This window comes from Phaethon aethereus (genome assembly GCF_964289735.1).
Source record: "Phaethon aethereus genome assembly, chromosome: 2".
In the NCBI taxonomy this organism is placed as follows: Eukaryota; Metazoa; Chordata; class Aves; order Phaethontiformes; family Phaethontidae; genus Phaethon; species Phaethon aethereus.
The window spans coordinates 132,408-159,887 of NC_138582.1; the positions used below are offsets into that span (position 1 = coordinate 132,408).

Below are 27,480 nucleotides of genomic sequence, written 5' to 3' on the forward strand. Positions count from 1 at the left end.
GCCTGTAGCGACAGGACAAGGGGTAACGGTTTTAAACTAAGAGAGGGTGGATTCAGACTAGATCTAAGGCAGAATTTTTTGACCATGAGGGTGGTGAACCCCCGGCCCAGGCTGCCCAGAGAGGTGGTGGATGCCCCGTCCCTGGAGACATCCCAGGTCAGGCTGGACGGGGCTCTGAGCACCCTGCTCTGGTTGGGGACGTCCCTGCTCACGGTGGAGAATTGGACTGGGTGAGCTTGAAAGGTCCCTTCCAGCTCAAACCCTTCTATGATTCTATCCAACATTTGGGGCCTTATCTCTCAAGCTGTCCTAAGATTTTGGAGCTTGGCTGTTCAGGTGGGTGGGTTTGTGGGCTGCCTTCCCCAGAGGGGCCATTTTCTGGCCATGCCCGTTTAATGGGGCAAAGCCAGCAGTCGCTGGCTCTGCTGCAAGAGTGCTGTTGGCCTTGCAGGGGCAAGCCCCGGGTTTTGGGAGCCCATGGGGGCTCTCGGGCAGCCCTCGTCCATCCCCAGAAAAGGTGGTTAGCAAGAAGAATTTTTAGAAGGACCTTTAGGCCTGCAGTTGGGCTGGGTGTTGGGGATGTGGGGGGTCAGCCGGCACGGCACGGCCCATCCTGTAACCCACGCCTGGGGACGCGCACGGTGTGCCAGGGCTCAGCATCCCTCGGGACAGTCACCAGGGGCGAGGGAGGGGTCTCCTCCCTAGCAGAAGGGGCTGTGCCTGCGTTGGGAGGGTGCTGGCTCCACGCGTGGGGCGTCAGCACCGCTCTGCGCAGGCGGGAGCTGTCTCGGGAGCAATACCCGGGGCTCTGCAGCCCTTGGGGATGGTTCTCTCCCAGTCGGGAGCCCTCCCAGGGGGGCAAAGGGCCAGACCTTCGAGCGGACCCCGGGCTGAGCCGGTGGCACTCCGGCCCCTGCAGTAGCCGTGCCGCCGGGACCTCGGCGCGATCGGAAGCATCGGCCTGTGCCTGCGCTCGCCGCCGGGACTCGGCTGTAACTCTAGAGCGTGCGGAGCCGCTGCCGAGCGCCTGTTTGTGCGTCCGGGAACCGCGCGTCGCTTTGCTCTGCAGCCAAACGCCGTTAATGGCTTCTGCCGGCTACCGAACCGACAGCTGCCAGAGGACTTGGCCTCGGCCCCCCGCTCCCAGAGCGTGTCCCCACTTCCCTCTGCATCCCACCCCAGCTGCGAGGCTCGCTCGCAGCCTGCGCGCTGGCAGCGGGGCTCTTTCTCATGTTTCCTAAGCTCCGGAGCGATCCCTCTTTGTTTAGGAAAGCTCCTCTCCTGATGGCCGACGCGTCTTGAAAATCGCCCAGGGCCGAGGCTCCCCGGCGGGCCGGCCGCTGCCCTTCACCCGGGCTGGGGCGCCCGGCCCCCCCGGCCCTGCCTGCCGGCTCCGGGGGATCCCGCAAACTGACCCTGAACCCCCTTTTCCTTCGCCTGCCCCACACGAGTTCGTCGCGGCTCTTTCCTCTCCCAGCGTCAGGTTTTCCTACCACATCGGGTTTTCCCATTACGCCTTACTCGGGCGCGGTGGGTGCGGGTGACAGTCAGACACTTTATTTCGTAGGGGCGTGAGTCCATCTGCCTGCGGCAGGAGAGCGTCCTCCCCTCCGGGGGGCTGCTGCGAGGGTCCGGCCTCCTTCCGGAGCCGGGCTCGGATGGCGGCGGGGGGAGGAGATGCGCCGCGAGCTGGCTTCGGAGGAATGTTTCTTTAAGGGACCTGGGAGTCGTTAAAACCCGTCTCGCTTTTTGCTTAATGGCCGAGGCTTATGGACGGCCGCCCCGGCGCGGCGGAGGGGAGGCGGAGGCGTCCTGCGCGGCAGGGGCGGACGGCGGGCTTCCAGCGCGCTTCGGGGAGCGGGGTCGCTCCGTGGTGCGGGAGCTGCGGCGTCGCAGCCCCAGCCTGGAGCTTTCTGCCTCCCCGGGGCTCCCCCGGGCCTGGGCTTTGCCCTCAGAGGGGCCCCGTGCAGTTCAAACCACACGAGGCCCGTCGGCTGGAAACGACGCTCCGGGCTGTAGGGAAGCGGGCGCGAATGACGCGACCCGGGTCTGCGCGCTGCGGTGGGGAGGGCCGGGCCGTTGCCGTCAGGATGGAGGAGAAGCCCTGGCTCCTCCCGGGAGGCTCCCGGTGCCTCTGCCGCGGCTCAGGAGGCCGGCGGGGCTTGTGCCGAGAGCCAGCCGGGAGCACCACGAGATGCCGGCCGCTGCGCTCAGGACACGCACCACTTACCTCGTCCTTTAAAGGCATCTGCGCAACGAAAGCCTCCCCTCCCGTGGCGGGAGCTGGGGGAGCTGGGCCGGGAGCGCAGGCCCCGCGCGTCCCCGGGCAGAGCGGTCGCCTTCGGAAGGTGGGGAGAGCAGCGGCATCGCTGCGGGCGCCGGAGGAGGGCTCCGGGCTGCGGTAACTGGGGCTGCGCCTCGCCTCTGCGAAGGACTGGGTGGCCAGAGACTCCAGGAGCAGCTCTCCGCTGCAGAGCTGCGACGCTTTTTGCGTGCCCTTTTTTCCCGGAGGAGCTTGTTTTCTCTCGCTGTTCCCGTTCCCACGGGTCACTCCAGGGATCTTTGTCGCTTTACTGCTCTTGGTTTGCTCGGCTCTTCGCTGTGCCCTTGGCAGCCGGGGCAGCTGGGCACGCGTCCCTGGTGCTGTCCTGCTGGGAGCTGGCGCTTGTGCTGGGCACAGCCGGGAGAAGCCCCCGCTGTCCACAGCAACGTGACCCAGCTTGGGGGTGAGGGCAGAGCCCCTCGTGTGCCTGCGGGCTGGCGAGGGCTGTGGACAGCGTGGCTGCCAGCAAGGACCAGGCCGGCTGTCTGGCCTGCGGGGAACGTGAGCGGCTTCCAAAGGGGACCCAGGTCAAGGGATGGGGGGCAGCCCCATGGAGAAGGACTTGGGGGTCCTGGTGGGTGAAAAGCTGGACATGAGCCAGCAACATGCGCTCGCAGCCCAGAAGCCACCCGTGTCCTGGGCTGCCCCCAAAGCCGCGTGGCCAGCGGGGCGAGGGAGGGGGTTCTGCCCCTCTGCCCCGCTCCGAGGAGACCCCCCTGCAGTGCCGCGTCCGGCTCTGGAGCCCTCGGCACAGGAGAGACACGGACCTGCTGGAGCGGGGCCAGAGGAGGCCCCAGCAACGCTCCGAGGGCTGGAACAGCTCTGCTGGGAGGACAGGCTGGGAGAGCTGGGGGGGCTCAGCCTGGAGCAGAGGAGGCTCCGGGGAGACCTTCCTGCAGCTGCCAGGGCTGAGAGGGGCTGGGGAGAAAGGTGGGGACGGGGCTTTTAGCAGGGCCTGTAGCGACAGGACAAGGGGTAACGGTTTTAGACTGGAAGAGGGGAGGTTTAAGTTGGACATAAGGAAGAAGTTTGTGACACTGAGGGTGGTGAACCCCCGGCCCAGGCTGCCCAGAGAGGTGGTGGATGCCCCGTCCCTGGGCACATCCCAGGTCAGGCTGGACGGGGCTCTGAGCACCCTGCTCTGGTTGGGGATGTCCCTGCTCATGGTGGGGGTTGCACTGGGTGAGCTTGAAAGGTCCCTTCCAGCCCAAACCGTTCGACGATTCAATGATCACACGTGCCTGGCGATGGCCCCATCCCTCCTCGATGCTCTCCAGTGTGTGACTAAACCTGCGTTATGGTCAGGACAGCGCCGGGAAAACCATCCCACGGGGCAGGAGGAAAATATTGCTGGGGAGGCTTCTGAGGAGGACAGCCCTGCGCTTGTCAGAGCTGTTTCTCCTGGTGTGTGACGCGGAGGGAGAGAAGCCGCTTGGCACGGGACATGGAGCCCCTTCCGCTCGCTCCTGACCCGCGTCTCCCCACCTGCAGAGCATCGCCTCCAGAGGCGCGGAGGAGCCACCCGTCCTGAGCCGGGCCTGGCCCTGGACCGGCACGGCAGGATCGGTCGGTTGTACCGCGCATCCCTCGTCTTGGCCGGGCCGCGGTACCTCCCTCTGCTTTCTCTCCGCCACCCGGCAGGAAATCTCTCTTTAATAGGCTGTTCAGGGGAACGGGCCGTGTTTTCCTAAGCAGGAGGAATGTTGACATGGAAGACTCTGCTCTTTCTTTCTGGCAGGTCCCTGGGAGCGGCGGTGCTGGATCGCGTGCTGCTCCTGCTGCGCCGGCTAATCCTTCCTGGGGTTGCGGAGCGGGGCTTGGGCGAGGAGGGGGAGCGGGGGGGACGCAGGTGCGTATCTAACGTGCCGGAGGGGGTGGTGGGGCGAGAGGGGCTCTGTGCCGCCTCTGCCAGACCCCCCGCCCGTCATTCCGCGGGGAGTGCTTGCACAGGGTTTCCTTTCATCCGGGCTTAGCCCTGCTCCCGGGTGGCTGGGAGAGAGGGTCCCGGGAGGGGTTTGCTGGGCGTGATGGAAACCAGCTGGAGGCCGGAGCCCGCCCGCCTCTGGCTTGTTCCCTGCGCCGGGGGAAGCCCGGCGTGAGGGACAGCAAGGGCATCTCCGAGAGAGGGGGAACCGTCGCTCCCCGGCACGAAGCGCCCGCTTTGGAAGCGGGGGCCGCGCATCCGCCCCCGGGACGCTGCTCTGCGGCCGCCCCGGGCTCGCGGCCCCGTCGCTCTGGTCCGTCCCAGCCCCCTTCCCGGCTCGGGAAGGCGCCGAGGCGGGGGGCCCGCGCTCTGCCTTTACATCTCGTAATCTTTAACGAGCTGGGCCCGCTCTGCACAGAAGCGAGATGTGGGCGGCTCCTTTGTAAGGCAGCGCTTAGCCGCGGGGAGGGGGAGTCTGTTCGCAGGCCAGCGCGGGGTTTTGGCATCCCAGCGAGGGACGAGGGCTCCGGCACCTCTTCAGGTCCGCAGCCCTCGGCATCCGGAAGCAGCAGAGGGTGCAGCGGGTGCCTCTTGCCCTCCGTTGGAGCCGGATGTCTGTGGGGCAGCTTGCAGGTCTGCTTAGCCACAGGTTCGCCCGCAAAGCGGCTGCTTGCTGTGGTTTCTCTTCCCCCGGCTCTGCCAGTGGATCTCCGTGGCCTTCCCTGCCAGACAGCTGGAAGCCGAGCTCAGCTCCTCTTTGCCGTGCTGGGCGGTTGCCCACTGGGCCAGAGAAGACCATGGCTCCGGGGCTGGCTGCTGAAGCGGGACCTCTCCAGACCTACCTGGCTCGCTGCCGAGCTCTGCCAGGGACGTGCCAGTCAACACCGGCCCGGGGCAGGGTGGGGCGCGGGGGGCTCTGGGTGTCACTCGGCTGCGCGGCACCGGCCCTCGCGGCAGCAGGTCCTCCCAGTCCTTGGTTCCTAACGTGGAGGGCAGAGTGCCCAGGAAGAGAGGGGGATGCCAGTGTTCCCCCCGCCGGGAACAGCTCCCAAGGTGTCGAGAATGGAAAAGTCCGACCACGGTCAGAGCAAAGAAGGGGACTTGCCAAAATTAACAGTTGATTCGGGTTTGCGGGAGCAGGAGCCAAAACGCAAGGAATCTTGGATTGGAAGAGGGGAAACTTTTTCTGCGGGCAGTAAATCAGCACGGAAAGATTGGAGCGGGGGGAGACCGGCCCCCGCGCGCGGCGGCCGCTGGCAGGGGTGCGAGCGTGGGCCGTGGCCGTCCCGGGGTGGCCCCGCTCCCCGTGGGGAGCTGCCCCCGCCGGTGGCTCAGCCGCAGCCACCACGGCGGGTTTTGCTGCTGTTCTTCGCACGGCCTCCCGGGATGGCCGTGGAGGAGCGGCCGCGGGGCAGGTGGCGGGTTCGGGGATGGGGCCAGCTGACGACGCACCGGTTGCCGCGGACGGGCTCTTCGCTGCCTCCCCCAGCAGAGCTTATCTTCTGGCACGTGCTGCGGGCGAGGAGGGCGAGCCGGGAGGTCCCGGGACTTCCCCGCTGGCACATCCCGAAATGCTTCCGACCTGCCCGCTGCGGGCAGCTTCCTGGAGGGGTGGCCGGCGCCCGGACCCAGGCCTGTGCTGACTGGTGCAAGGTTTTAGCTGTTTTATGGAGCTTTTTAGATCTTCCTGCTGTCAGATGTGAAGCGATTTCAGCTGTGCTGCTAGGCCTGCGTGGTTGCAGCATCTCGCAGGCTGCCGTCCGAGAGGCTCTGTCATGCAGAGCCCATGTTTACTCTGAAACCTAGTGGTTACCACCTAACTTGCTCCAGGCGGAAGCTTGCTGTCCTTGTGGGAGGAGAAGGGTGTCTCTTCGGGGGTCTCATCCCCCATCACTGAACCCCAGGGTGGCCGGGGCTGGCAGGGGCTGCTGGAGCCCGTCTGGTCCAAGCCCCGGCTCGGGCGGACTCAGCTGGAGCAGGCCGCCCAGCACCGTGTCCCGGCAGGTTCTGGCTCTCTCCAGGGATGGAGGCTCTACCCCAGCCGCAGCCTGACCACCCTCACAGTAAAAGAAGTGTCTTCTCGTGTTCAGGTCGAATTTCATGTGTGGTTCCCCGTGCCCATGGCCTCCCGCCGAGGCTGCCGCGTCTCTCTCCTCCTCCCGCAGGTAGAAGTCATCCCCTGCCCTTCCCAGCCCCGGGCAGGGCGAGGACGGGTCAGTCCTGCCTGCCCGGCCTCTCCCCGTGCAGAGCGGGGTCAAAGCCACCGGCAGCTGGGTTTGCTAAAGAAAAAACCCTCCGTAAATCAGGGAGGGCTGCGGCTGGGGGAGGGCAGCAGGCAGCCTTCCCCCTCCCGGCCCAGGAGCAGGGGAAGCCAGCGGGCGCTTTGCCCCGGTTGCCGCGCGCGGTGCGGGGGAATCCCAGCCCGCCCCCCTCCCTCGCCCTCCGTGCTCCGGCTCCCTCGGGTGCTGCCGCAGTGCCGTGGCCGGGGCAGGAGGTGACGGGAGCGCCGGGGTGAGACGCCCTGCTGCCTTCCCCTCCGCTCTGCACCCTCCTGCTCCTTCGGCGTCACCGTTCGTCCGTCCCGAGGAGGGGCAGGGCCGGGGGTGCCCCTGCGCCCCTGCTCCACGAGTGCGGACAGCGTCCTTGGGCATCGGCGTGCATCGGGGCGGCTGCCGCCCCGTCACAGGCCGGGTCCTCGGCCTGCTGCCCAGCCAAGCCGCCGCTCGTGCCCTGCACCGCCGGAGGGCTGGGGAGAGCGCGCGGGCCGGCCGCCTCGGTGCCCCTCGCCGGGAGCGGGGCTGCCGCCCTGCGGGGAAGGGGGTCCCTGGCAGAGCCGCCGGCTGCTGCCCTGCCTGTGGGAGGAGGGGGCCTGTGCTAGGAGGAGCAAAGACCCCGCTCCATCCGTCTGTCCCGTCGAGAAGTGTTGGAAGTCTCTGCGTCCTGCTTCTAGCCCCGTGCTCCGCTCCGGGCTTCCTCCCTGGGCAGGAGACTCGCCAGATCCCCTGCCGCCCGCCGTAGCTGCCCGCTGGCCCTCTGCTGCCCGGCGTGCCCCTCGCTGGCCCGGCGTGGCTCGTGCGGGCCAGGGGAGTCGCGGATCTGCTCTGCGTTGTGCCGCTCCGGGCAGCGCGGCTCGGCTTCTGGGCCGGGAGCAAAGATGTCCCGGAAAAGCTGTGGCAGGAGCCTGGGCTCGCGCTCCCGGGCAGCGTCCCTTCCCCAGCCCTCGGAGGGGCACCGGCCGTGGGAAGGGGAAACTGAGGCGGACGGGGACGATGGATCGCACGGGAGGTCTTGGCCGCTTCAGGTGGCCCCCGAGCCCCGGGGCCCTGCTCTAAGCTCTTCCTTCTGGGATGTCCCCTTTGAGCGCTGGAAGCGACCGGGGTTTGGCCGACGGAGCCGGGGACCTGCGTGCCTCTGCCTGCTGGGACCCCTCGTGCTGGCCACCCGTCCCCTGCCCGGCCTGCCTCCGCTCCCCGCTCGCTCGCCCTCCTCCGCGGCTCCTGGCTGCTCCCGCAGCCCCTTCCCCGTCCCGCTCACGCCGATTGGAGCTGACGGGCTCTATTTGTCAGAGATAAAAAATAGCGGAGGAGGAATGGAAAGACAGGAGGCACAGGAAAGCAGTTTGGTAGTTAGAGACAGAGGAGCAGAATTAACGTGCAGTGGGGGATTTGGAGCGAACACTGCATGCATTGTAATCCGAGAGGGGCCAGGGAAAAAAGAGAGACCGAGAGAGAGAGGCTGACCCCGAATCCCCGGGGGAGACGCGGGGAGAGCAGGAACGAGGAGAGAGTGAAGGATTCCAGAGGTGGACTGGCTTCCTCTTTCACCAGACAGACACAGGGGAGACGGGCAGGGAGCCAGCAGCGTACCTGCACTTCCCATCTGAGCCGCGGACAGCTGGAGCTGCTTTGGGAGGGGGCCGGGGGCGGCGGGGCGGGGGCACGCAGGCCACTGTCGGCGACGGGGAGGCCGCGCGACGAAGCGGGAGCGACGGCCGCTGCCGGGGAGCGCGGCCGCGCTGCCGAACGATAGGGTTGAAGGCGGGGGGGGGGGGGCGAGGGGGTCCCAGCTCCCCGCGCAGCCCCCGGGGCTCCTGCCCCGCTCCGGCCTGGGGGCTCGGGGCGGCACCTGCCCCTGCTGAGGGCGCGGGGCTGGCGAGTCCCAGCTGGCAAGCATTCGGCCAGGAGGGCAGGCAGCGGAGCGAGGCGAGGGGGAGGGTGGAAAAAAAGCTAGCAGCAACTAAATCAGAGGAAGAAAGGGCTGCCGAGCCGTACCAGCGGGGTCACATGTGTTTCCTGGCAGCCTCGCAGGTGCTAGGCAGGGATGCAGGCAGGGAGCACCTTGTGATGGATCATGTGGTGAGCGCGGCAGCTCATTCCCCCAAGCCCGGGGACAGGTAGTTGTGAGCGGGGGGCTCGCCTGGGCCAGGCTTTCTGCTGCCGCGGCTGCCGGACCCCTCCGAGGGCCGGCGGCACGAGCAGCGAGGCGCCCGCCGTGGGATGGCTGGTGCCGCTCCGGGCTGCCCCGCCAGCCCGCGGGGGCTGGGAGCCACCGGCGGCACGGCCGCGGCGGGAGGGCGGCACGGCCTTTCCCGCGTACCCCCAGCACGGCTCTTCGGCGAGGCCGCGCAGCAGAAGGCAGCATCCCGGCCGAGAGCCGGGGCTCCGGCTCCCGTCCCCAAATTCCAGGGCACTGAGCTGACAGATGCGCCGAGCACACCCCAGAGCAAGGGACTGTCACGCCGAGTACCTTCGGGTGCCGGCCTGGCTCGGCAGTGCCGTCCCCGCCTCTCCCCGCCCGGCTGCCCCGGTGCGTGTCCTAAAACCTGCTCCAGGTCCTGGGGCACCTGCAGCCTCGCCGCGGGGGATCGCGGAGGCGCGGCCCCTCTCGCTGGGGCTGGGGGCTCCGGCACGGTCGCATCGCTCCGTGCGGGGAACGGCAGAGGTGCGGCGGCCCGGGGGGGAGCTTCGTTAGGGGGTGCGGACCTTTGCCGTCGGGCACGAGGGCGGTGGCAGCGTGCCCTGGGAAAGGGCCCTGGCTGGGGGACCAGACCCCTTTGCCCTCTCCATCTCGGCGCGCCCTGCGCACAGGGGCTGTCGGAGCGGGAGAGCGTGGGGCGGCCGGCGCGGCTTCGGCCAGGCTGCTGGGCACAGGCAGCGGGGAAATGTCCCGCCGCTGCCCGCGGCCGCGGAGGGGAGCGTGCCCGCAGGCGCGGCGCTTGCCTGGCGGCAGGGCAGGAGCAGCCCGCCGGCGGCCTGGGCGAGCAGCAGGGAATTTTCATCAGCCGAGGGTCCCCGCTCGCCCGGTGCGAAGCCAGAGCTCTGCCGCCAGCCCTAAACCGGGAGAGCCTCGGGCCGTCGCTGTTTTGGCCGGGGTCGTTCGGCAGCGCGGCTGACCACGCGGTAGGGCACCCCATCCCGTACCGGCGTGAGGACGTGCCTGTCCCCGGTGCCGCGCGGCTTTCTGGCGGCGCAGGGGATGCGGGAACGGCAGCGTCGGCCGCGCCAGACCGGCCGGGCACGGCCCCCTCCCCCAGCCATCTGCGGGTTCCTGCAGGATTAAGCGGAGGAAATCTGGAATTGGGTTACTCTCAATATTGAACCTGCCATTACGATGGTTTTTATTTTGTTCTGTTCCGATCGAATTGGATGCAGCCTCCTTTTTAGCCCTTAATGGCTTGGCTTTGAGAATTTCCTTCAAAATTACACCACCGGCTTCCTGTTTTTAGAGCTCCCCGGAGCCCCGCAGCCGTGTGGAATAGCTGGGGAAATTGATCCCCGGAGCCGGGCTAGAGCGTTTGAGTCCTGCCGTGCCTGTGGGTGTGTGCGGGCGTGTTTGGGCTTTCTTCTCTTTCTTTTTTTCCCGTTTCACTCGCCTCCCGGGGCCGAGGGCTGAGCACTCGTAAACAGAGTTAGTGCGTGCCTGCGCGAGGAGAAAATCCCACCGAGCGGCCGGTTTGCGGCCGCGCTTTCCTCTTCGTGCCGGGGTGCAGGGGGAGGGGGAACCAGGACCCGGGGAGGACGGGCAGGGCCGGCCGGACCCCCCCGGCACCGCTGCCTCTGGAGCCCTCCTTGGGCTGGCGAGACCCATCTCTTCCTTCGCAAACCCGTCTGCGTGCAAATCCACGGCAGCCGGCGGGCCACGGCCTCTCTGTAGGACGCCGGACCTGTGACCGCAAGTGCTTCGTCCCCGCTCCCGCCGGGTCGCGCGCAGGGGGTTGTGACAGCTTGTCTCTCCTCGCTCCCGGTACCAGCGTGTGCCTGGGCGCAGGAACAAACGCTCGGGGATGACGTGGGCCGCGCAGCCCGTGCTCCGCGCAGCCGCCTCCGGCTGGGTCGGGCCGTACGTGCCGTGCCGCGCCTCGCCTGCTCGCTGGGCTTGGGTTGCTGCGTCCGTGATATGGTGCATTTGTCGTTTTGGTGGCTCCCAGCATCCTTCCAGTGGCCCTGGATGTCTGTCTGCTTTCCCTGGGCGGGCCACCTCCACCCCTGCGCCAGCCTGGACCCTCGCCCAGCCAAGCCCCGCGCGCGGCCCGGGCCGGGGACCGCGCTGCTGGTTTCCGGCGAGTGCTGTAGCCGCAGCCGGCCCGGCTGCTCTCGCAGCGTGCCAGCTAACACGGTGCTCGGGCGAGTCACCGTAGCTTAGGCTTGCTGGAAAGCGTTTTTCCAGGCTGCAGATCTGTGTGGCTTTCCCTAGGGACCCATCAGCGGGTAGAAGACCAGTTAACTGGGGATCTGGAAAGGTGCTGGAGCAGAAGAGGCCAGTGGCACTGCTGCCCCAAAACATCCCAGCTCCACAGTAGTGCTCCCGGTATCCCAGCAGCAATCCCAGCTCCACAGCGTGCTCCCCAGCAGCACTCCCAGTTCCACAGCAATGTTCCCAGTTCCCCAGCAGCGCTCCCAGGCCCCCAGCAGCGCTCCCAGTATCCCAGCAGTGCTCCCAGTATCCCAGCAGTGCTCTGGCTGCAGGACCCCCGGCAGCGCAGGCGCAGGGGCTGCCCCTGCCCATGCTCTCAGAGCCCCGGCCCTGCTTTTTCCGGCGGGCTCTGAGCGTGCTTTGGCTGCCGCCGAGCGCAGCGAGCGCCGAGCACGCAGCCGCTTCCTCTCCTCGCAGCCGAAGCGTCGGGGAGCTGACCCCGCTCCCTCCCCGAGCGCCGGCGGACGCGCTCCCCTCCGGCTGCTGCCCCGGCAGCTCCCCGAGGCGTCGCGCTTGGCTCCCGGGCGGCTGCTGGAGCCGTGCCGCTGCTCCAGCGGTCACCCTGCGCGGGGCGAAACACTTCTGCCCCGATCCCCCCCGGCCGTCGTCGCCGGGAGAGGGCTCCGTCCAGCCTGGGGCACCTTGCCGGGCAGTCGGTCCCCGGTTTGGACAGCCCCGGGCACCCCCAGCACCGCTCGGGGCCGGGGGCAGCGTCCCCGGAGCCGTCCTTTCCCTCTCTGGTAAACACCGGAGGTCGACTGCCGCCGGGCTGCAGCGTGGTGGGACGGAGGGGCTTCGCCCCGCAGGGCCGGCTTCTGCGGCGTCGGGGGTGCCTGGGCAGAGCTCCGCAGAACGGGGGGAGGCTTCGTCTCCCTTGCGCTTCCCCGCTGGCGCAGGCGTGGCCCCTCTCCGTCCCCGGAGGTGTTCCAAGCCAGCCGGCCGTGGCCCGCGGGGTCCCGAGCAGCCTGCTCCAGCGGGCCCTGCCGCGGGCGGTCTCCCGCCGTCCCCGCCAGCCTGGGCCGACCTCTCGCTCTGTAAGTCCCCGCGCCTCCGGTGAGGTCAGAGGAGCCGTGTCTGCGCCTCGGCTTGGGCTGGTCAGCCCGCTGTGGTCGGCACAGGACCTGCACCCGCTCGGGGACGGGATTTCGTCCTGTGCCCCCCGCGACGGGGGCAGCTGAGCCCCCTTCGATGAGTTGAAGAACGTTTCCCTCTCGCCCCGCACGTCTCCTCGCACGCTGGCAGCCGGCTGCGTCACCTCCTCCGGCGTCTCGCCCGCTCAGTCGTTTTCCCCTTCGGCTTCTGGCCTTCTGCAAGGCAGCAGGGAGAGGAAAACACTTCCCGAGCCCGCTGGGCCGGTGCCCGGCGCTGCGGTGACGGGCACCAGGGGCCCACGGGGATGCTCCCGAATTGTCCGAGCCCTCGGCGGCAGAGCCGGGCGCAGGCGGGCGGCTCAGCGGTGTGAGGAGTGGGCTAGAGACGGCGACCACTGCTGCCGCAGCCGGCGGGCCGGCAGGGACCTGCTGGCTCCCCGAGCGGCGGTGAGCCAACGCTGCGGGGCGCAGGGAGGGCAGGCGAGGGGAAGGGGTGCCCGGGGGGCGATGCCGGGGGTCAGGCGAGGGGAAGGGGTGCCTGAGCTCTCCTGCCCCGCAGCTGGCCAGCCTCGCGGCACGGAGGGCTGCCGCACGCCCTGGGGCAGCCCTGGTTCTCCAGCCGCCAGAAAGGTGTCTTTAAAAAGCCTTTTCCTTTCTTCTCCGAGACCTCTGTGAGGCTTTACTAGCTAACCCATAATTTTCACCTGCGTTATTTTAACAGCTTGCCAGCTGCACGTGTTGCCGAAGGGCGACGGCGAGGGGGCTGGGAGAGGTGTGCAGAAGCGATCGGGAGCAGCGGCGGCGGTGGCCGCCGTGCACAGGCCTCCCGTCCCGGGCACAGCGGCGTGCGGGGACGCGTGGGTGCTGCCGGAGTGGCCGGGGACCCGGGGACCCGGGCACCGCGCAGCCGGGTCTGCGTTCGCTCGGAGCTCCCCTGCGCAGGGGACTCAGGCTCAACCCCTGCAAACTCGCTTGCGGTTGAGCTCCGGCGTTTCAGCTCGGCTGCCACACGATCCGTGCGGCTGGGATGGGACTGGGGGGAGACGAGGAGGAGCGGGGCGCAGCGGGAGGCATGGGGAGGGCAGGCGGGAGGTGACGCCCCGGGCGAGCATTTGGCCGAGTATGAAAGTGCCGTAAAGCTGCTCTGCTGGCGGCGGGCCCGGCGTCTCCGCTGCTGGTTTGGAGATCGTTGTTGGGACATCGCAGTCGCTCTGGGAAGCGCGGGGGTCAGCGGGGGTACGTCCGCCATGGGCGGAAAGACCCTGCAGCAGGGCTGGCGGCAGCTCCGTCTCATCCTGCTGCTGGTGCTGGGCCGTCCTGGGTCCGCGGCGGCTCGGGGCTACAGCTGGGGCCTGGGGGGTGAGAAGCCCGTGGCAGGTTGTAGCCTCAGCCTGCGCCGTGGCCGGGTGACGTTTGCTTTGCGAGGGCTGTGACGGCGGCGGCGGCATTCGTTCCCGGGTGCACAACGGGAGCGGCTCGCGGCGAGATGTCTCGTCGCTCCGCTGGCCGCCGTTTTGATGAGCGCTTCTGCCTGGAGGCGAGGAAGGTGGAGGGAAACGGGCTGGTGCCCGCCAGCCTCAGCCCCGCGTGCTGCCGAAGCCCGGGGCCGTGCCGTGGCGGGACGTCGCGGGCTGGTCCCTGGGCGGCGGTTGCAGCGTGGCCCCACGTCAGGCTTGCTGGGTGTCCTTCGTGCTCGTGAACTGGGAGCTTGGAAGGAGGGAGAGCCCTTGCCCTCTGCGTCAGCCCTCTCCGAGCTGTTGGCCTTTTAGCCCGCTTGCCAAATCGCCCGTTTTCTCCTAGTCGCGGGTGTCTCGGGCTCACGGCGAAGGCAGGAGCTGCAGCTCTGGTCCCTTGGAGCGTGCCGCGGGCGGCCGAAGGTGGGTAGCTCCGCAGGGGCTGGCTGTCAGCGCCAAAGCCCTCCGCGCCTTGCTCCTGGAGCGTACAGCCCGGCTGCGGGCTGGGCAGCACGCTGCGGGACGCGTCCTGGGTGCTGAAGGGAAGGGCTGGGCTGGAGCAGGAGCGAAGAGGAGAGCTGCGGTGCCCGGGGCCGGCAGCGAGGGGCTCGGCGGAGCCTGCCCGGGGCTTGCTGCCAGTCCCAGGGGAGGCGGCTGCTGAGGGAGCTCCAGCCCGTCTCCCCGTCCCCCTCGAGCCAACGGCGCGTCCTGGACGTGGGCAGACGTGCGAATCCTGGAGCTACCTGTGACTTCACAGAGCAAATATGTGGTGGAAAATTGCTCTGCACCCGGGCAGGCCCTATCACACAGCTGAGAGCAATTGCCGCACGGCGCTCTGCGGATGTCCGCCCGTCCCCCCGGCGCCAACCGGCGAGCAGGAACAGCCTCCCGAGCCGGGAACGCTTTTCTGCTGCTCCCGGGAGCTTTCGCCTCTTGCAGCACGGCGCGTGCCCCAAGCGCGCCGGGAGCCGCGCAGGGAGGCGAGCGAGCGCACCGGGGAACGGACCTGGCTGCTGCCTCGGCTCACGGGCTGCGCCCGCGGGACACAACGCGTCTGCGCTCGGCTTTGTGCAGCGCCCGGTGCTGCCAGCGGCACAGCCGGCAAGTGCTGTTAAAGCAGGGGGAGAGCTGCATCTCCTGCAGCCGTACCTGTGCGAGCACGTCCCTTCCTGGCCGGCTCTGAAGCCTTTTTCCCGGCTCTGCCTGGGCAGAGCGGCGTGGGCGCTCGGCCCGTGGTGGCAGAGCCCCGCGGTGATGAGCCGGGAGAGGAATGCGTGGCTGGAAGAGGCCCCGCGGGATCCGGTGGCAGCGTCTCGGAGCTGCTGCCTGCCAAGGTATGCGCGGCGCGCCGTCTGCCAGGGCATGGCTGCTCAAGCCCTGCTCTTCTGCAGTCAGTGGCTAAAACCGGCGCCTTCTGCACCTTGTCGGTGCTGAGCCACGGCTTCGCTTCGGCTGGGATGCTCCAGCTGGGCAGGGACCCCGCGGGTCGCCGGCACCGTTCCGCCAGGCACACGCGGAGGCAAACTGCACTGCCTTGCCGTGGTTGAGCACCGATCCCCTGTCCCTGCGTGACCGCGGCAGCCTCGGTGTGGGTGGGGACAAGTTGGCAGCATCCCTTGGAATTGGTGAAGCATCATTTAAGTGTTGAATGTTACGACTGCATCTGCAGGACTCGAAAGGACTCCACTGAATCAAAGTTTTCCTCCCCAATGCCTCCAAATCTCATTTCAACAGTATCCATCACTGCTTGTGTATGCCGTTGAGTCCTGCCTGAGAGGCAGGGAGGCTTTCCAAGCCCCTTTCTCCAGCTTTGAAACCACTAATACTGAAATTAAAAATATAAAAATTTCCATCTCCGTAAAGTGGAGCGCTTCCAAATCCTTACGTGAAACCCCCGCGCCCAGCCGGGTTCCCTGCGAGTGAAACACCGGACGTGTCAAACCAGCAGCCCCGCGCTCGAGCCGCTGGGGCCTCTGAACCATTCGGCGTGAAGCGAAACGGCCTCTTCCCGCTGCGTTCGTGCCGGGGCAGCGAGGCCAGGCTGTGCTGCCGCTCGGCCGCGCCGGCACGCGCTGCCTCCGATGCTGGTGCGTCCGAGGGCCGTGCGGAGCAGCGAGGGAACCCTCCCGCACCTCCCGGCCGGGGAGCTTGCCCGCCTCGTGGCTGGCAGGACAGCCGCCACCTGCGCTGGGCAGAGGTGGGGGGCCCGTGGCAGAGGTCCCCAATTCCCGACATCCGCTGAGTCTTTGGAAGGAGGAGCTGTGGACTGCGGACAGGAGCTGTGCCTGGCCAGCCCGCTGGCTTCCCGGTGCTGAGCATCCCCGAGTCCCGCTGCTCCCCCGTCGCCGCCCCTGCGGCAGAGCGCGGCCCCCAGCCCCTCCGAGACCCACCCGCAGCCCTCGTAAGCCATCCCGGGCGAAAGCCTTTGGTTATCTTCGGGGAACGCCCGCGATCGGTGCGGAGCAGCCCTGCGTCCCGGGGGACTGGGCTCTCCAGGGCTTGCAGCGGTTCCCCCCACGCAGGGCCGGCAAGGTGCGGCGGCCCCGGGGGCTCGGGATGCCGGCTGACGCCTCTTTGGCTTCCCGTCTTGTCTCAGCACCGGGGCAGCGGCTGGCCCCGTGCCGTGCTGAGCGGGAGGATGCTTCACGGCACGTTTTAGCCGGCAAGGCTGGGCCCCTCTGCGCGGCGGGTACTCGTCGGCGCTGGCGAGGGGTGCCGTGGTCTGCCGGCTCCCCGCGTGCCCTGGGGTCTCCGCGTCGGCGAGGAGGAGCGCTGGCTGCGGCCTCCTTCCCCCTGCCCCGATGCCCTGTGCTGCCCCTCTCCTCCCCGGCCCTCCTGCACGCGCGCGGCGCCGGCGTGCCTCTCCCTGCCGAGCTCGGGCGCCCCGGCGAGCCCCGCTCTCGGTGCCAGCGCGCCCGGGTCCCGCGGAGGAGGTCCGGGTACCGCCGGCGGGGCAGGGAGAAGCCAGCGCTCCTGGCGCGCGCGGGGCGGGCCGCTCGTGCTCCGGCAGGGCTCGGAGCCCCGGCCCGCCGGGGCCGCACGCTTCAGCAGCCGTTCGGCAGCGGGGCTCACCGCTGTTGGGCTGCCGCGCCGCGGGAGGGAGCCGGGAGGGGCTGGCAGCCGTGCTGACAGCCGAGCAGCCCCTCACCCGCCGCTCAGGGCGGCCGGGGCTCAACCCCGACTCCATCTCGCGCTTTCTGTGACCTCGGGACGCGGTTTGGGTGACATAAGGAGCATTTCGTTGCCCTGCAGCCAGAGGCCCGTGAAGTCCCGGGGCCGGCGCTGCCTGGAGGAAGGCCGGCAAGCGCCGAGGTGCCGTGGTGTTTGTGTGTAATTTATTTCCCCAGGAAACTCAGCTCAGCTGCAGCATCTGGTTTTCCCCGAGTGCCTGCTTTTTACCTGGTCCTCCAGCTGGGTTTGAGCGTGGCACGTGGGGTCGGTGCTGGCCCCGGGCCACCCTGCGGGAAGGGTTCCCCCCCGGGGGAGCAGACCTCGAGCTGCGGCTCGGTCGCTCGCTGACCCGACGGTGTCTAAAGCCGGTGTGGGTGAAACCAGAGGTTTATTGTGTGAGGGTGGCCAGGGGCTCTGGAAGGAAGGAAGCCCCCGCCGTGAGTCTGAACCATATTCATTTTTAATTATACAAATTGCTCAGGCTTTATATTATCATATCAATGACATGAAACACCAGCATGTATTGATTAAACTCAACAAACGCAGCACCCCAGGACTCAGAGTTCAGGGGACGGAGTGGCTCAAAGCTGGAAGGCGACGGAGCGAGCGGGGTGTTTCCGTAAGCGGTTTCACCAGCGCTGCCCGAGACAGACCCGGGATGGGGCACGTCCGAGCGCCGGCTCTCCCCCGGGAGCCGCCGTGCGTGGCATCGGCAGAGACCGGGGCAGGGGTTCCCCTTCCAAGCAGCCCCGGAGCAGGTCCCTCGCCCCTTTGGCTGGCCGGGCGGCGGCTGCGTTGCCCGTGCCATGGCGCGGCGTCCCTGCGCGCGAGCGTTCCTCCGAGCCGCCGCGCGCAGCCCTGCAAAGTCCTGCCGCCCCCGCGCCCGTGTTCTCCTCCCGCCGCAGTCACCCCTCCGAGCCGGGAGGACGCCCGGCCTCGCCCGAGGCCTGTGTCCGCGTCGGGGTGAGGTCCTGCGGGGTGACGCCGTGCAGCTCTCCCCAGCAGCAGGGTGAAGGCGGGAGTGTCCGTGGCTGTGGTTGTGTGTGTGTGGCTTTTCCATCCTTCCTCCTTCTGCTCCTCCTCGTTGTCCTTCCTGAAAACTACGATCATCTAGCTCCGAATCGCCGTCTTCCTGTCTCGGTCTTTACTCTGCAGAGAAGAAGGAGAAGGCCAAGTTAAAAAAACACACCTGGGGCTGGGAGTTTTGCCAGCGCGCTGGCTCCAGCCCGGGAGCCTCTCGCTCCTCCCCGCGCCGGTGCTTGGCAGGAGATGCCTGCGGCAGCTCCGCTCCGACAGCTCTCGGGAGCCGTGGGGCAGCTTTCCCGAGGCAGCGGCATCATCCCTCCGTGTCTCTCTGGGGATCCGGAGGGGTCAGCAGGAGCTGCATCCGCCCCAAAGCCCCGCTCCTGCAGGTGTCTTCCGCTGCCCTGCCCGGGGACTCCCTGGCTGCCTCCCTCCTGCCCTCCTCGGGATGCTTCCGCCCCGCTGTGCCATGCCCCCACCGCGGTCACTCGCCCAACCGCCTGGCTCCCGAGCCTTCTGCCCGGGCAGGACAGAAAGCCTGACCAAACCGCCGGGGCTCTCTGATCCCGCTCCTGCAGCGTGAACGCCCGCGGTCAGGGCCTGTGTGCGCTCCGCTGAGACCTTGAAAACACGAATCCCTCCCTGTCCGTCCGGTCACCATACGCCACTTGCCGGGAACCTCCTCGTGCCGTCCCGGAGTCCTCCCAGGCCAGCCCCTCGGCGACAGCCAGGCTGTGAGCCAGGCTTTGCTCCCTGGGCACCAGGAAAGCTCACCCCTACCAGCACCAGCACTGCCACCACCACCAGCACCAGCACTGCCACCACCAGCACCAGCACTGCCACCACTGGCACCAGCACTGCCACCACCACCAGCACCAGCACTGCCACCACCACCGGCACCAGCACTGCCACCACTGGCACCAGCACTGCCACCACTGGCACCAGCACTGCCACCACCACCAGCACCAGCACTGCCACCACCACCGGCACCAGCACTGCCACCACTGGCACCAGCACTGCCACCACCACCGGCACCAGCACTGCCACCACTGGCACCAGCACTGCCACCACCACCGGCACCAGCACTGCCACCACCAGCACCAGCACTGCCACCACCACCAGCACTGCCACCACTGGCACCAGCACTGCCACCACCAGCACCATCAGCACCAGCACTGCCACCACCACCAGCACCATCGCTGCCACCACCACAGCACCACTGCCCCAGCCAGGTGTGCGCAGGCAGAACTGCTGCTCCTCACTCCAGCTTGACGGGATTCGTGGCCGCCTGGGGTTTGACCGGGCTGGGCGCAGGTTTCTCCACCCAGGAGCCAGGTGTTAGGTGCCGCTTCCATCCCTCCTCTGCCGGCCTGTGGCTCGCCAGCGTGGCCCGGCCGAGGCCACGTCCCTGGGCTGGTCCGCAGGGCTTGCTGCGGTGCAGCCTCCCCCACGGCTGCACGTGCAGCCCCTGCTCTGACTCTTCCTTTGTTACCGGGGGTGGGGAGGGGAGGGGAAGGGGAGTTCAGCTCAGAAATGGTAAAATTAAATTTCCCAGATGTTCAGGCCCCAGGAGTTCTTGTGCTGTCTGGAGAGGAAATGGGGATTCGGAAAATCCCGCCTCATATTTTTTCCCCTATCACCTTGCCTTTCCGCTGCCATTAAGTGCAGCAGGAACAGTAAATTACAGGGCTGCGGAGCCGTCCCATCTTGTAGATACCGCGGAGGGGGGGGGGACACACAGCGCTGGGGCGAGGCACTGAGCTCCCGGGCTCTGCCCGTGGCCCCGGGCGGCTCGCGGCTCCGTGCTTGCGGCGGGCTTTTGGGGGTGCTCGCGGAGCCCTCCGCTCCCCGGCCCCACGGCCCAGCGCTCCCCGCTGACGTGCCACCCCGTGCCCAAGTTACGGGTCTTTTCGCACACAGCCTGCAGGCGGGGGCAGACTCCGGCGCCGCTGGGTAACGCCGAGCCCTGCCTGCCGCGTGGGCTCGGCGTCACGGTGGCCCTGCTCTGGAGAGCCTTGGTAGGGAAGGCCGTTGTGACAGGGACGCGGAGCTCCCGGCGAGGGCAGGGGGGCTCGGCCGTGGGGCCAGGGAGGCTGAGCCCTGGCGCTGCCCCGGCGCTGGAGCCCCGAGCGCAGGACGGCTCCGGGTGCCCTGCGGCTCCAGCCGCCTCCGCAGACCCGTCGGGCAGCTCGTGCAGCTCTGCATCCAGCGCGGCACTCTGCAGGGGCCGTGCGCCGCGGGAGAGCTGGCTGCCAACGCTTTTGCTGCAACGGCAATAAAACCCAGGGGTGCAGGCAAGCAGCGGGTGACAGGATCAGCTGGTGCTGCCCAAACCCGTCATCCCGCTCCTCCTCTCCGCCTCCTCCCCGCCGCTCTTTCCCCTGACGCAGGCTGCGAGTTCCTCGCTTAGCGCCGAATCACAAGCCCGCTTGGTCGAGGCTGCCCTCAGAAGCCTTTGCCGGTGCTCCCCCTCCCGAGGGACGGAGCGCGAACGGCCGGCGGCGACCCGCTCTCGCAGGTCTGAGCCACACGAGGTCCCTTCGGCGGATCCCCTGTGACCTTCCGCCTCCCTCACCCGCTGGCGCTGCCGAGCTGGCGGCGGCGGTTCAGCCGGATCCAGTGCCCGGAACGCGGCTGCTGGCCGCCTCGTCCCCTCCTGCTCAGCGCGGCGATGCCGGCTGTGCTGGCGGGGCTCCTCACCGGCCCCAGCCTTCTTGCCAAGCCCCCCAAGTCCCTGCAGGCTGACCCCCACCCAGACCCCCGCCCTCCTGCATGCCGCCTCTCCCCCTCCCGGGGTCCTGTCCTGGCCACACAGGAAAACCTCCGTTCCTCTCGTTGCCCTGCTCCCTTCCCGTGGGACCGGAGCTGGTCTGGGAGGTGCTTTGGAAGAGCTTTCCGCAGGGCTCCTGCCACGCTCGCTCCGTGTGCCCCCGGCGGGGGCAGGCATCATGCAGGAGCTGGGGGTCCGCACGGCCATCACCCTCCTCGCTCTGCGGGGGAGCGCTGCGGCCCCTCTCCCCGTGCCCGTTCCTCTGGAGGAGCGCGCGTCCTCTGGGGGAAGGCGAGGCGTGGCCGAGCCCGCGGCACCCTCGCTGCCCGCCCGCTCTGCCCTGCGGGCTGGCCGCGGGACCCGGAGCCGCTCCGGCCCCTTGCAGAAAGCTGGCGATCGCCGATCCCCTTGCGGCACCCCTCCGCTTCCTTGGCGCGGGACCGGTACCCCTCCGTGCCCTGCCTCCGCCCTCTGAGCAGCGCCTGTGCCGTGGGGCGGGCAGGGAGGCCGGGGGGCCGCGGCGGTGGCGTTACAGCCTTGCCGTGCCCCAGGCTGGGCTGCTCCTTCCCCACACGTCGCCCGGCTGGCAGTGCCGGGGGTTACCGCCACGTCCGTGCCAGGACCCCGGCCTGCCCTTTGCAGGGGTCCCGGCTGCCTCCGGAGGGCTGGCGGGGGCGGGCGCGCTGCCCCCAGGGCAGGGGAGAGGGCTCGTGCTCCGGGCTCGCAGCGAGGCGCTGCAGCCCGGGAGTTGGAGCCGTGGTCGCCCTCGCGACACCTTTTAGCTCCCAGGTGGTCTCGGTGCCCCCTCCCCGGTTTGTGCTCCGTGCGAACGCGTGCTCCTGTGCCAGAAGACAGGGTGGCCAACGCTGCACGCTCGTCCCTCGTCACTTTAACCGGTGTGCAATCCCACACCGACTGCTTGGCATGACCCACGCGCCTCTGCCCCCGCGTCTCGCGTCCCTTCGGTCCTTCACAGCGCGACGCAGCGCAGGCAGCGGGGACGAGCGCTTCGCGAGGGCTGTTGGCGCGCACCAACATCGCGAGGGTCCTCGGCCCCGGAGCGTTTCCAGCAAGAGGCCTTGCTTGGATTTGGACTTTTTGGCATTTAAACAAGCCCAGTGCACCCCGCAGCGCAGGCGGCGTGCGAGCTGCCCCGAGCTGTGGCTGTTCCGGCAGCTCTCCCGGCTGGGACGGTCACTGGAGAAGAAACGTCCTGTTTTTCCCCCGCCAGCGCTGTGTCCTGCGGGATAGCACAGGCACCAGCCGCAGCGGAGAGCCTGGAGAAGCACAAGCCCCCCCGCGTGCTGGCAGGGACGGGGTGCCCGGGGCACCGCGGCCTCGGGACCCCTCTCGCAGCGCTCGCTTACGGGATCGGCGCCATCCTGCTCCCCAGCAGTGCCGGGGGCCGTCCCGTCCCTCACTGCCACCCGCCCGCGCGCTGTCCTGCAGCGCCCGCGGCCAGCGTGGTGCTCGTACCGCTGCGGTGTCCACCTCCCTCCTGCTTACGTCCTGGCACGCGCCGGGCGCCCGTGCAGGTTTTTCACCTTTTGATTAGGTCTGGGGAGGCGGCACGAGCCCGCGCGGCCGCCAGCCTCGCAGAGCTCAGCCTTTCTCCGGCGGGCGGCAGGCACCTACACGTGAGTCACTTTAAAGAAGGGTCTTGCCAGGGAGATGGTGTTGGTTTCAGCCCGATACGGGAAAGTCCGTGGGATAAGGCTGCGGCGGGACGCCTGGGTGCGAGGCTGAGTCATGCAGCATGAATCTGGGCGAGCCCCGCTGCCCGCCGGGGTGCTGCTCGGCCAGCGCGAGCGGGACGGGGCGAAGGCCCGGCCGGGAAGGTTCACGGAAAGCTTGCTGCCCTACTCGGCTGCCCCTCGGGGTGCCCACAGCGGCCGGCAGCCCCAGACATCCCTCCCGAGCTGTCTCCTCTGACTCCTCTCGCTAGAAAGAGCCTCCGCGCAGCGGCTCCCGCCTTCCCTCCGATTCCTCCCCTGCCTGCCGCGGGTCCTGCTCACAGCGGCCGCCGATTCTCACCCACTGCTTCCCTGCAGCCAGCGTGCCCGGGGACGAGGTTGGCATCCGGCCTCTGCCCGCGCTGTCTCCTGGGGCCTCGGTGCCAGGCGTGCCATCTCCTGCCTCTCCAGAGCGCGTCAGGCGTTTAACGAGGGGAGCCGTGGCGTCGGCTTCCCGCTCCGAGTCACGGGATGGGTGCAGCCTCCCACGGCGCGGGGCGGAGACGGTGTGCCCGGCACGGAGGGAGGCTGCGGAGGGGCTGAGGAGCCGGGCAGGCACGGCGTGTCTTTGGGAAGGAGGAGGTTTTGGAGGCGCCCGCGGGCTGGGGTGTCTCCTGCCGCAGGCTGGCCAGCTCTCGGGGGAGCCGCGCGGCACGTCTGGCGCAAAACGGACGGGCAGAGCTGGTGACGGAGGGACGAGCGGTGCAGGCGCTGGCTCGGGAGGAGGTCCCTCACCACGTTACCCTTTCTTTGGCAGAGCCTAGAAAGCCGAGACTGACAGAATCACGTAGCGCAAGGGTGGCGTCGGTTGAAACGACATCATTACACGTGAGCAAAAGGACATGGCGGAAAAGGAGCCCTTTCTGACGGGGGCGGATGGGCCGTTTCGACCTGAGCGCCCAGCAGCGCCAGACGAGTTATATTCCGATAGGCTCAGGCTGCTCGCTGAGCGCAGCGTGGCGCGAAGCCCTGCGCGCGTGCGTTTGGGAGAGGAGAAGCGGCTCTGCCCCCCCCCCCCGGTGGGACTGGTAAATGGGAAGGGGGTCTCGGAGGAGCCGCACGCCGTCGCTCGTCGAGCCCCCACGCCTGCCAGCGCTGGCGCCAAGGGCCGGAGCTGCCACGCGGGCGGGCGCTGGCGTGGCTTCGGGCGCGCCGCGAGGCGAGGGGTGTCGCGTGGAGCTGGCTGCTCCGGAACGGGACGGTGGCCATCTCCAGAGCCACGGCAGGGTCCCCTCCACCCGGCGTCAAACGGGCTGTGAGATCCCCACTGCGCTTGCCACTGCCAGAGGAGATTGCTTTCATTTCCTCACCATTTGTCAGAACACCTTGCTGATAAAAGATGCTTGATTTTATTCCTTTAACACACAATAAAACCTATCGAGTCGTTATCTGGCCGTAACATCTCAAGCGCAGACCAAGCGCGCTGCTTCGGCACCGTCTGTTCGGGCCCCTCTTCGCGGCACGAACCCGACCCAGCTTATTTCTCAGCCAAACCAAAGTCCCTCGTGCCCTTCGACAGCCGCTGAGGATCTAATCTCGGGGAGGTTTATCCAGAAGAGCCGCAGGAAGCGACGTGGCCCATCGTGCCCCGCAGGGCTTATCCTTTCCATGCGCCTTGGCACGGACGTGCCTGTCCCGGGGTTTGCTCCCGCAACGGATGCCGAAGTGGCAAGGGGAATTTGTCGGAACCGATGCAAAAGCGGCGTGGGAATTTATCGGATTAGATGCAGTGGCAATACCAGCAAAAGAGAGGGAGAACGCTTGGTCTTACCAGGCGGGTAACCGCAAGGCGGAGGAGTTTTCCAGGTCAGCCCTGCAGGAGCTTCCCCACCTGCAGCTTCTGTTTTTGAACTGGGATAACGCTGGCTCGGGCGGTTTCCTGGAGCACGAGGGCACTCTGCAGCCGGGGGTCGGCACCCCTCGCCCACGGGGAAGAGTTTGGCACCGGTGCTCGTAGAAGCTACGGCCGGGGCAGGCGCTGGGTCTCCACTGCCCAAGCGGGAAATGCCCCGCGTGTTCGCCTGTGGCGACCTGCGGTTTAGCGGTGCGAACCCCCGGCTCCTGACGTCGTTCCCTCCTGCCTGCTGCTCCCGGCTCCGTCTCCTCTAGCGCATCGGAAAGGACGTGCCGGGGGGATTAACGGGGTTTGGGCTTTTCCTGCTCTGCAGTACTCGAGCTGTCCGTGACTGGCTTTACCGCCACCGCTTCGTGCTTGACGAGCCTTGAGTCCTTAACAAAGACTTCTCCCTCTTCAGGGCGCTGCTCACTGGGGTTAAACGGGTTCAAACGGTGGAGCGTGCGCGCGTGGCTCCGGCTGCCATCCCGGCGCCGCCGCCTCGGCTCTCGCGCTCTCTGTTGCCTCTACGCTGCCGCGGACCGTCCGCGCCGCGCAGGAGAGCGACAGGTTGTCGCAAGCCAGCCGCCCGGGGCACGGCCTTCTCGAGCAGCCCGCGGCTCTTGGCGAGAGGCTCCTCTCCTCCCGCCCGGGTCCCCGTTCCCCCGTGGCTGAGCGTGCGCGGCAAGAGCTGCCCCATCCGTCAGGGCAGCGGCCCCGCACCGCACCGCCGCGCCCTGCACGGCACCCGCGGCGGGGTTTTGCTTTCCCCACGCCGCCACAGAAGGTCTGCCGGGACAGGCAGGGCCGTGCCGGGGAGGCAGCCGCTCGCTGCCTCTCCCGGCCGGCGGCACTTGGGCAAACGGCCCCCGGAGCCTCCGTGGAGCCGCCGCTGAAGCTGGATTTTCCCATTCTGGCTGCCGGGCTCATGTCCTACACCACCTGCCCCCTCGCCCTCCGGGGGCCGCGGTGCCCACCCCACCGGAGCCATGGGCCTGCATGGCAGGCGCTGGCCAGTGCCGGTGCCAGGCGGGCACAGAGACAGCCTCTGCTCCGGCGGTGCTGCCTGCCTGGACGCCGGGAGGAACGCGCTCCCCTAAAGACACGGGGTCCAGAACCGGGAGCGGGGGGCACTGGCTGAACCGGGCTGGCCAGGACGTTACGGCTGCCTGGTAGAGACCCGCTGGTGCCTTCGGCTGGGACAGCCGTCCCGCTTCCCGAGCGCTCGTGGGGCAGAGCCGCTGGTGCCCGCCATCGTCTGGGGTGCTTGAGGGCACCCTACATGCCGTGGCGTTGGCTCAGCTGGCCCCCAGCCCTGTCCCAGCACGGCTCGCCGGGACGCCAGGCCTGCCGCTGGGTGCGGGGAGCCAGCGCGGCCCTCGCCCAGCCCGGGGAGCCGGCCCTGCCGCCAGCCGCCGGCATCGGGGGGCTGGGAGCCCCGGCTGCGGCCAGCCCTGCACCCGAATCGCTCTCGCCTCTGTTTGCTGCCTGGACTCTGCCGGAGGGGAGATGCTGACTCCTTCCAGACTCTTACTTGCCCTGCGCCTCTGATTTCCAGCCCCTGAAATCCGTTTCTCCCCCTCGGAGGGTTTCCCCGGCTCCTGTCCCTTTGCCTTGCGGCGAACGCGTGGGAGATTCGGACGCAGCTGCTGGCGACTTGGGGCAGCAAGTCTGGACGTGGCAGAGGGAGGCACCGTATTTTCCACGCCTGGGTTTTGGGCTCGCCGACGGGATCTGGCGTGCTCTCCGGCTCGTGCCGATGCAGCTCCCACCGGAGCTGCTTTGGTTATCCCAGCCGTCCCATGTCCCCTTGGCTCGCACCGACCCGATGGCAGCAGAGCCGTAGCCGGCGCCCCGGCACTCCCTACCCCCTCCCCACGTGCCCATGGCTGGGGACGCCCGGGGGTCCCCCGGCACAGCCCCCTCCGGCCGAAAGCCCCCCGGGGGCGGCGCGAGCGGCCACTTACCAGCTTCCTCTGGTTGCTGAGGCAGAAAGTGCAGATCTGTTTGGGCTGGGAGTTCTCGGTGTCGCGCGCGGGGGGGCTGCTGCCGCCGTGGTGGTAGAAGGCGGGGGTGGTGTGGCAGGGCTGCCCGTCCCCGCACGCCTCCCCCACCAGCAGCACGTTCCCCAGGTGGGAGATGTAGCTGGAGGCCAGTCTCAAGGTCTCGATCTTGGAGAGCTTTCTGTCGGCCGGCTCGGTGGGGATGAGCGTGCGGAGGGCGGTGAAGGCAGTGTTGACGCTGTTGGTGCGGTCACGCTCCCGCGCGTTGGCCGTGTGACGCTGCCGGGGCTCCCTGTTGATCCGGTTGGGTTTCTTGCCGCTCCTGCGCTTGCTGGCCTTGATGCCGTAGCCGTCGGCGTCCAGGTGGTAGGGCTTCTCGTCGGAGCCGGAGCTCTCGCTGCCGTTCTCCTCGTCCTCGGACAGCATGCTGATCTCGGGGTACAGGTAGCGGCTGGGGGCCGAGCGCAGCATGGCAAAGGACATGTTGGGCGGCCAGGGGACAGCAGGGAAGCCGCGTGAGGACCGCCGCGCTCTGCCGACCTCCTCCTGCCGCGGGCGGCCTCAGCCGCGGGCGCTCATGCCGCTTCCTCGGCGGGGGTCCGGGGAGCCCCGGCTCGCGTCGCCCTCCCCGGGCAGGCTCCGGCTGGGTGGCGGTGCGGCGGGGGGTCGCCCTCCCCGGCTCCCCGCCGGCTCTCCCCGCGGAGAAGGGGTTAAGGGCTGCTCGCAGGCAGGGCTGCCTGTTTCCTCTCCCCACACATGTGCATCTTAAGACGCCGAGCGTGGCAGGAGCGGGAGTTTTATAGCAGCAGCAGTGGTCAGCCAGGCCCCTCCTCCGGCTCCGGCAGGCAGCCCTGCTCCGGCTCTGGAAGTGGGAGCCGCACAGGCTCACGCCTACCTGAGCTCACCCTCCGTCCCCCGCGGGGGACTTAACCCTTCAGGGCTCGGCCGGGGGTCCTGCCCGCGGCCTGGGGGGCTGCGGGCAGCACGAGGGCGGGAGCGCCGGCCGCGCTTCACCCGCCGGCGGCGGGCCTCGGCCGCCGCTGCCGGCCCGGCACGCGGCGGGCACACGGGGGCTCGTGCAGCATCCTCGCCCGTCACCCGCCTGGGCACGCGCTGCCGGGGAGGTGGGCGCCGGCCGCGGGGGCTCCCGGGGGTCCCCGCAGCACCCTGCGTGCTGGGGCGCGAGGGCGGCCCCCGGGCCCGGTGCCCGCGGCGTTCGCGGGCGGCTCGCGCCTGCGGCAGGGCGGGGGACGGGGCCGCGTCACCCCCAGGCCGGGGCCGGGGCTCCTGTTCAGGATTAGTCCCCGCGAAGTGAGCCCCTGAGAGCGCTCCCCCCTCCCGCAGCAGGCCCGACGCCAGCCGGCTGCCGAGAGGCAGGAATTAACCCCTGCGGGGCTGCTCCCGGCACGCCTGCGCCGCAGCCCCCGCCTGCTGCGCGCCTGCGGCTTTAATTTGGTCTAA

General features: G+C 68.9%; 2 protein-coding genes across 2 annotated transcripts in view; one reads left to right on the forward strand and one right to left on the reverse strand.

The window, feature by feature from the left end:
• The window catches only part of BOP1 (BOP1 ribosomal biogenesis factor), a gene marked incomplete at its 5' end in the record, with an annotated part of 66,779 nt that overhangs the window by 24,092 nt on the left and 15,207 nt on the right, over window positions 1-27,480 (forward strand).
• Window positions 17,767-26,904, reverse strand: SCX (scleraxis bHLH transcription factor; the record flags this gene model as incomplete). Its single annotated transcript, XM_082014865.1, has 2 exons — window positions 25,984-26,904; window positions 17,767-17,805 (listed from the first exon to the last, which is right to left on the reverse strand). Exons 1-2 carry the CDS (start codon window positions 26,500-26,502, stop codon window positions 17,767-17,769), a joined length of 558 nt encoding a protein of 185 aa, XP_081870991.1. The 5' UTR covers window positions 26,503-26,904.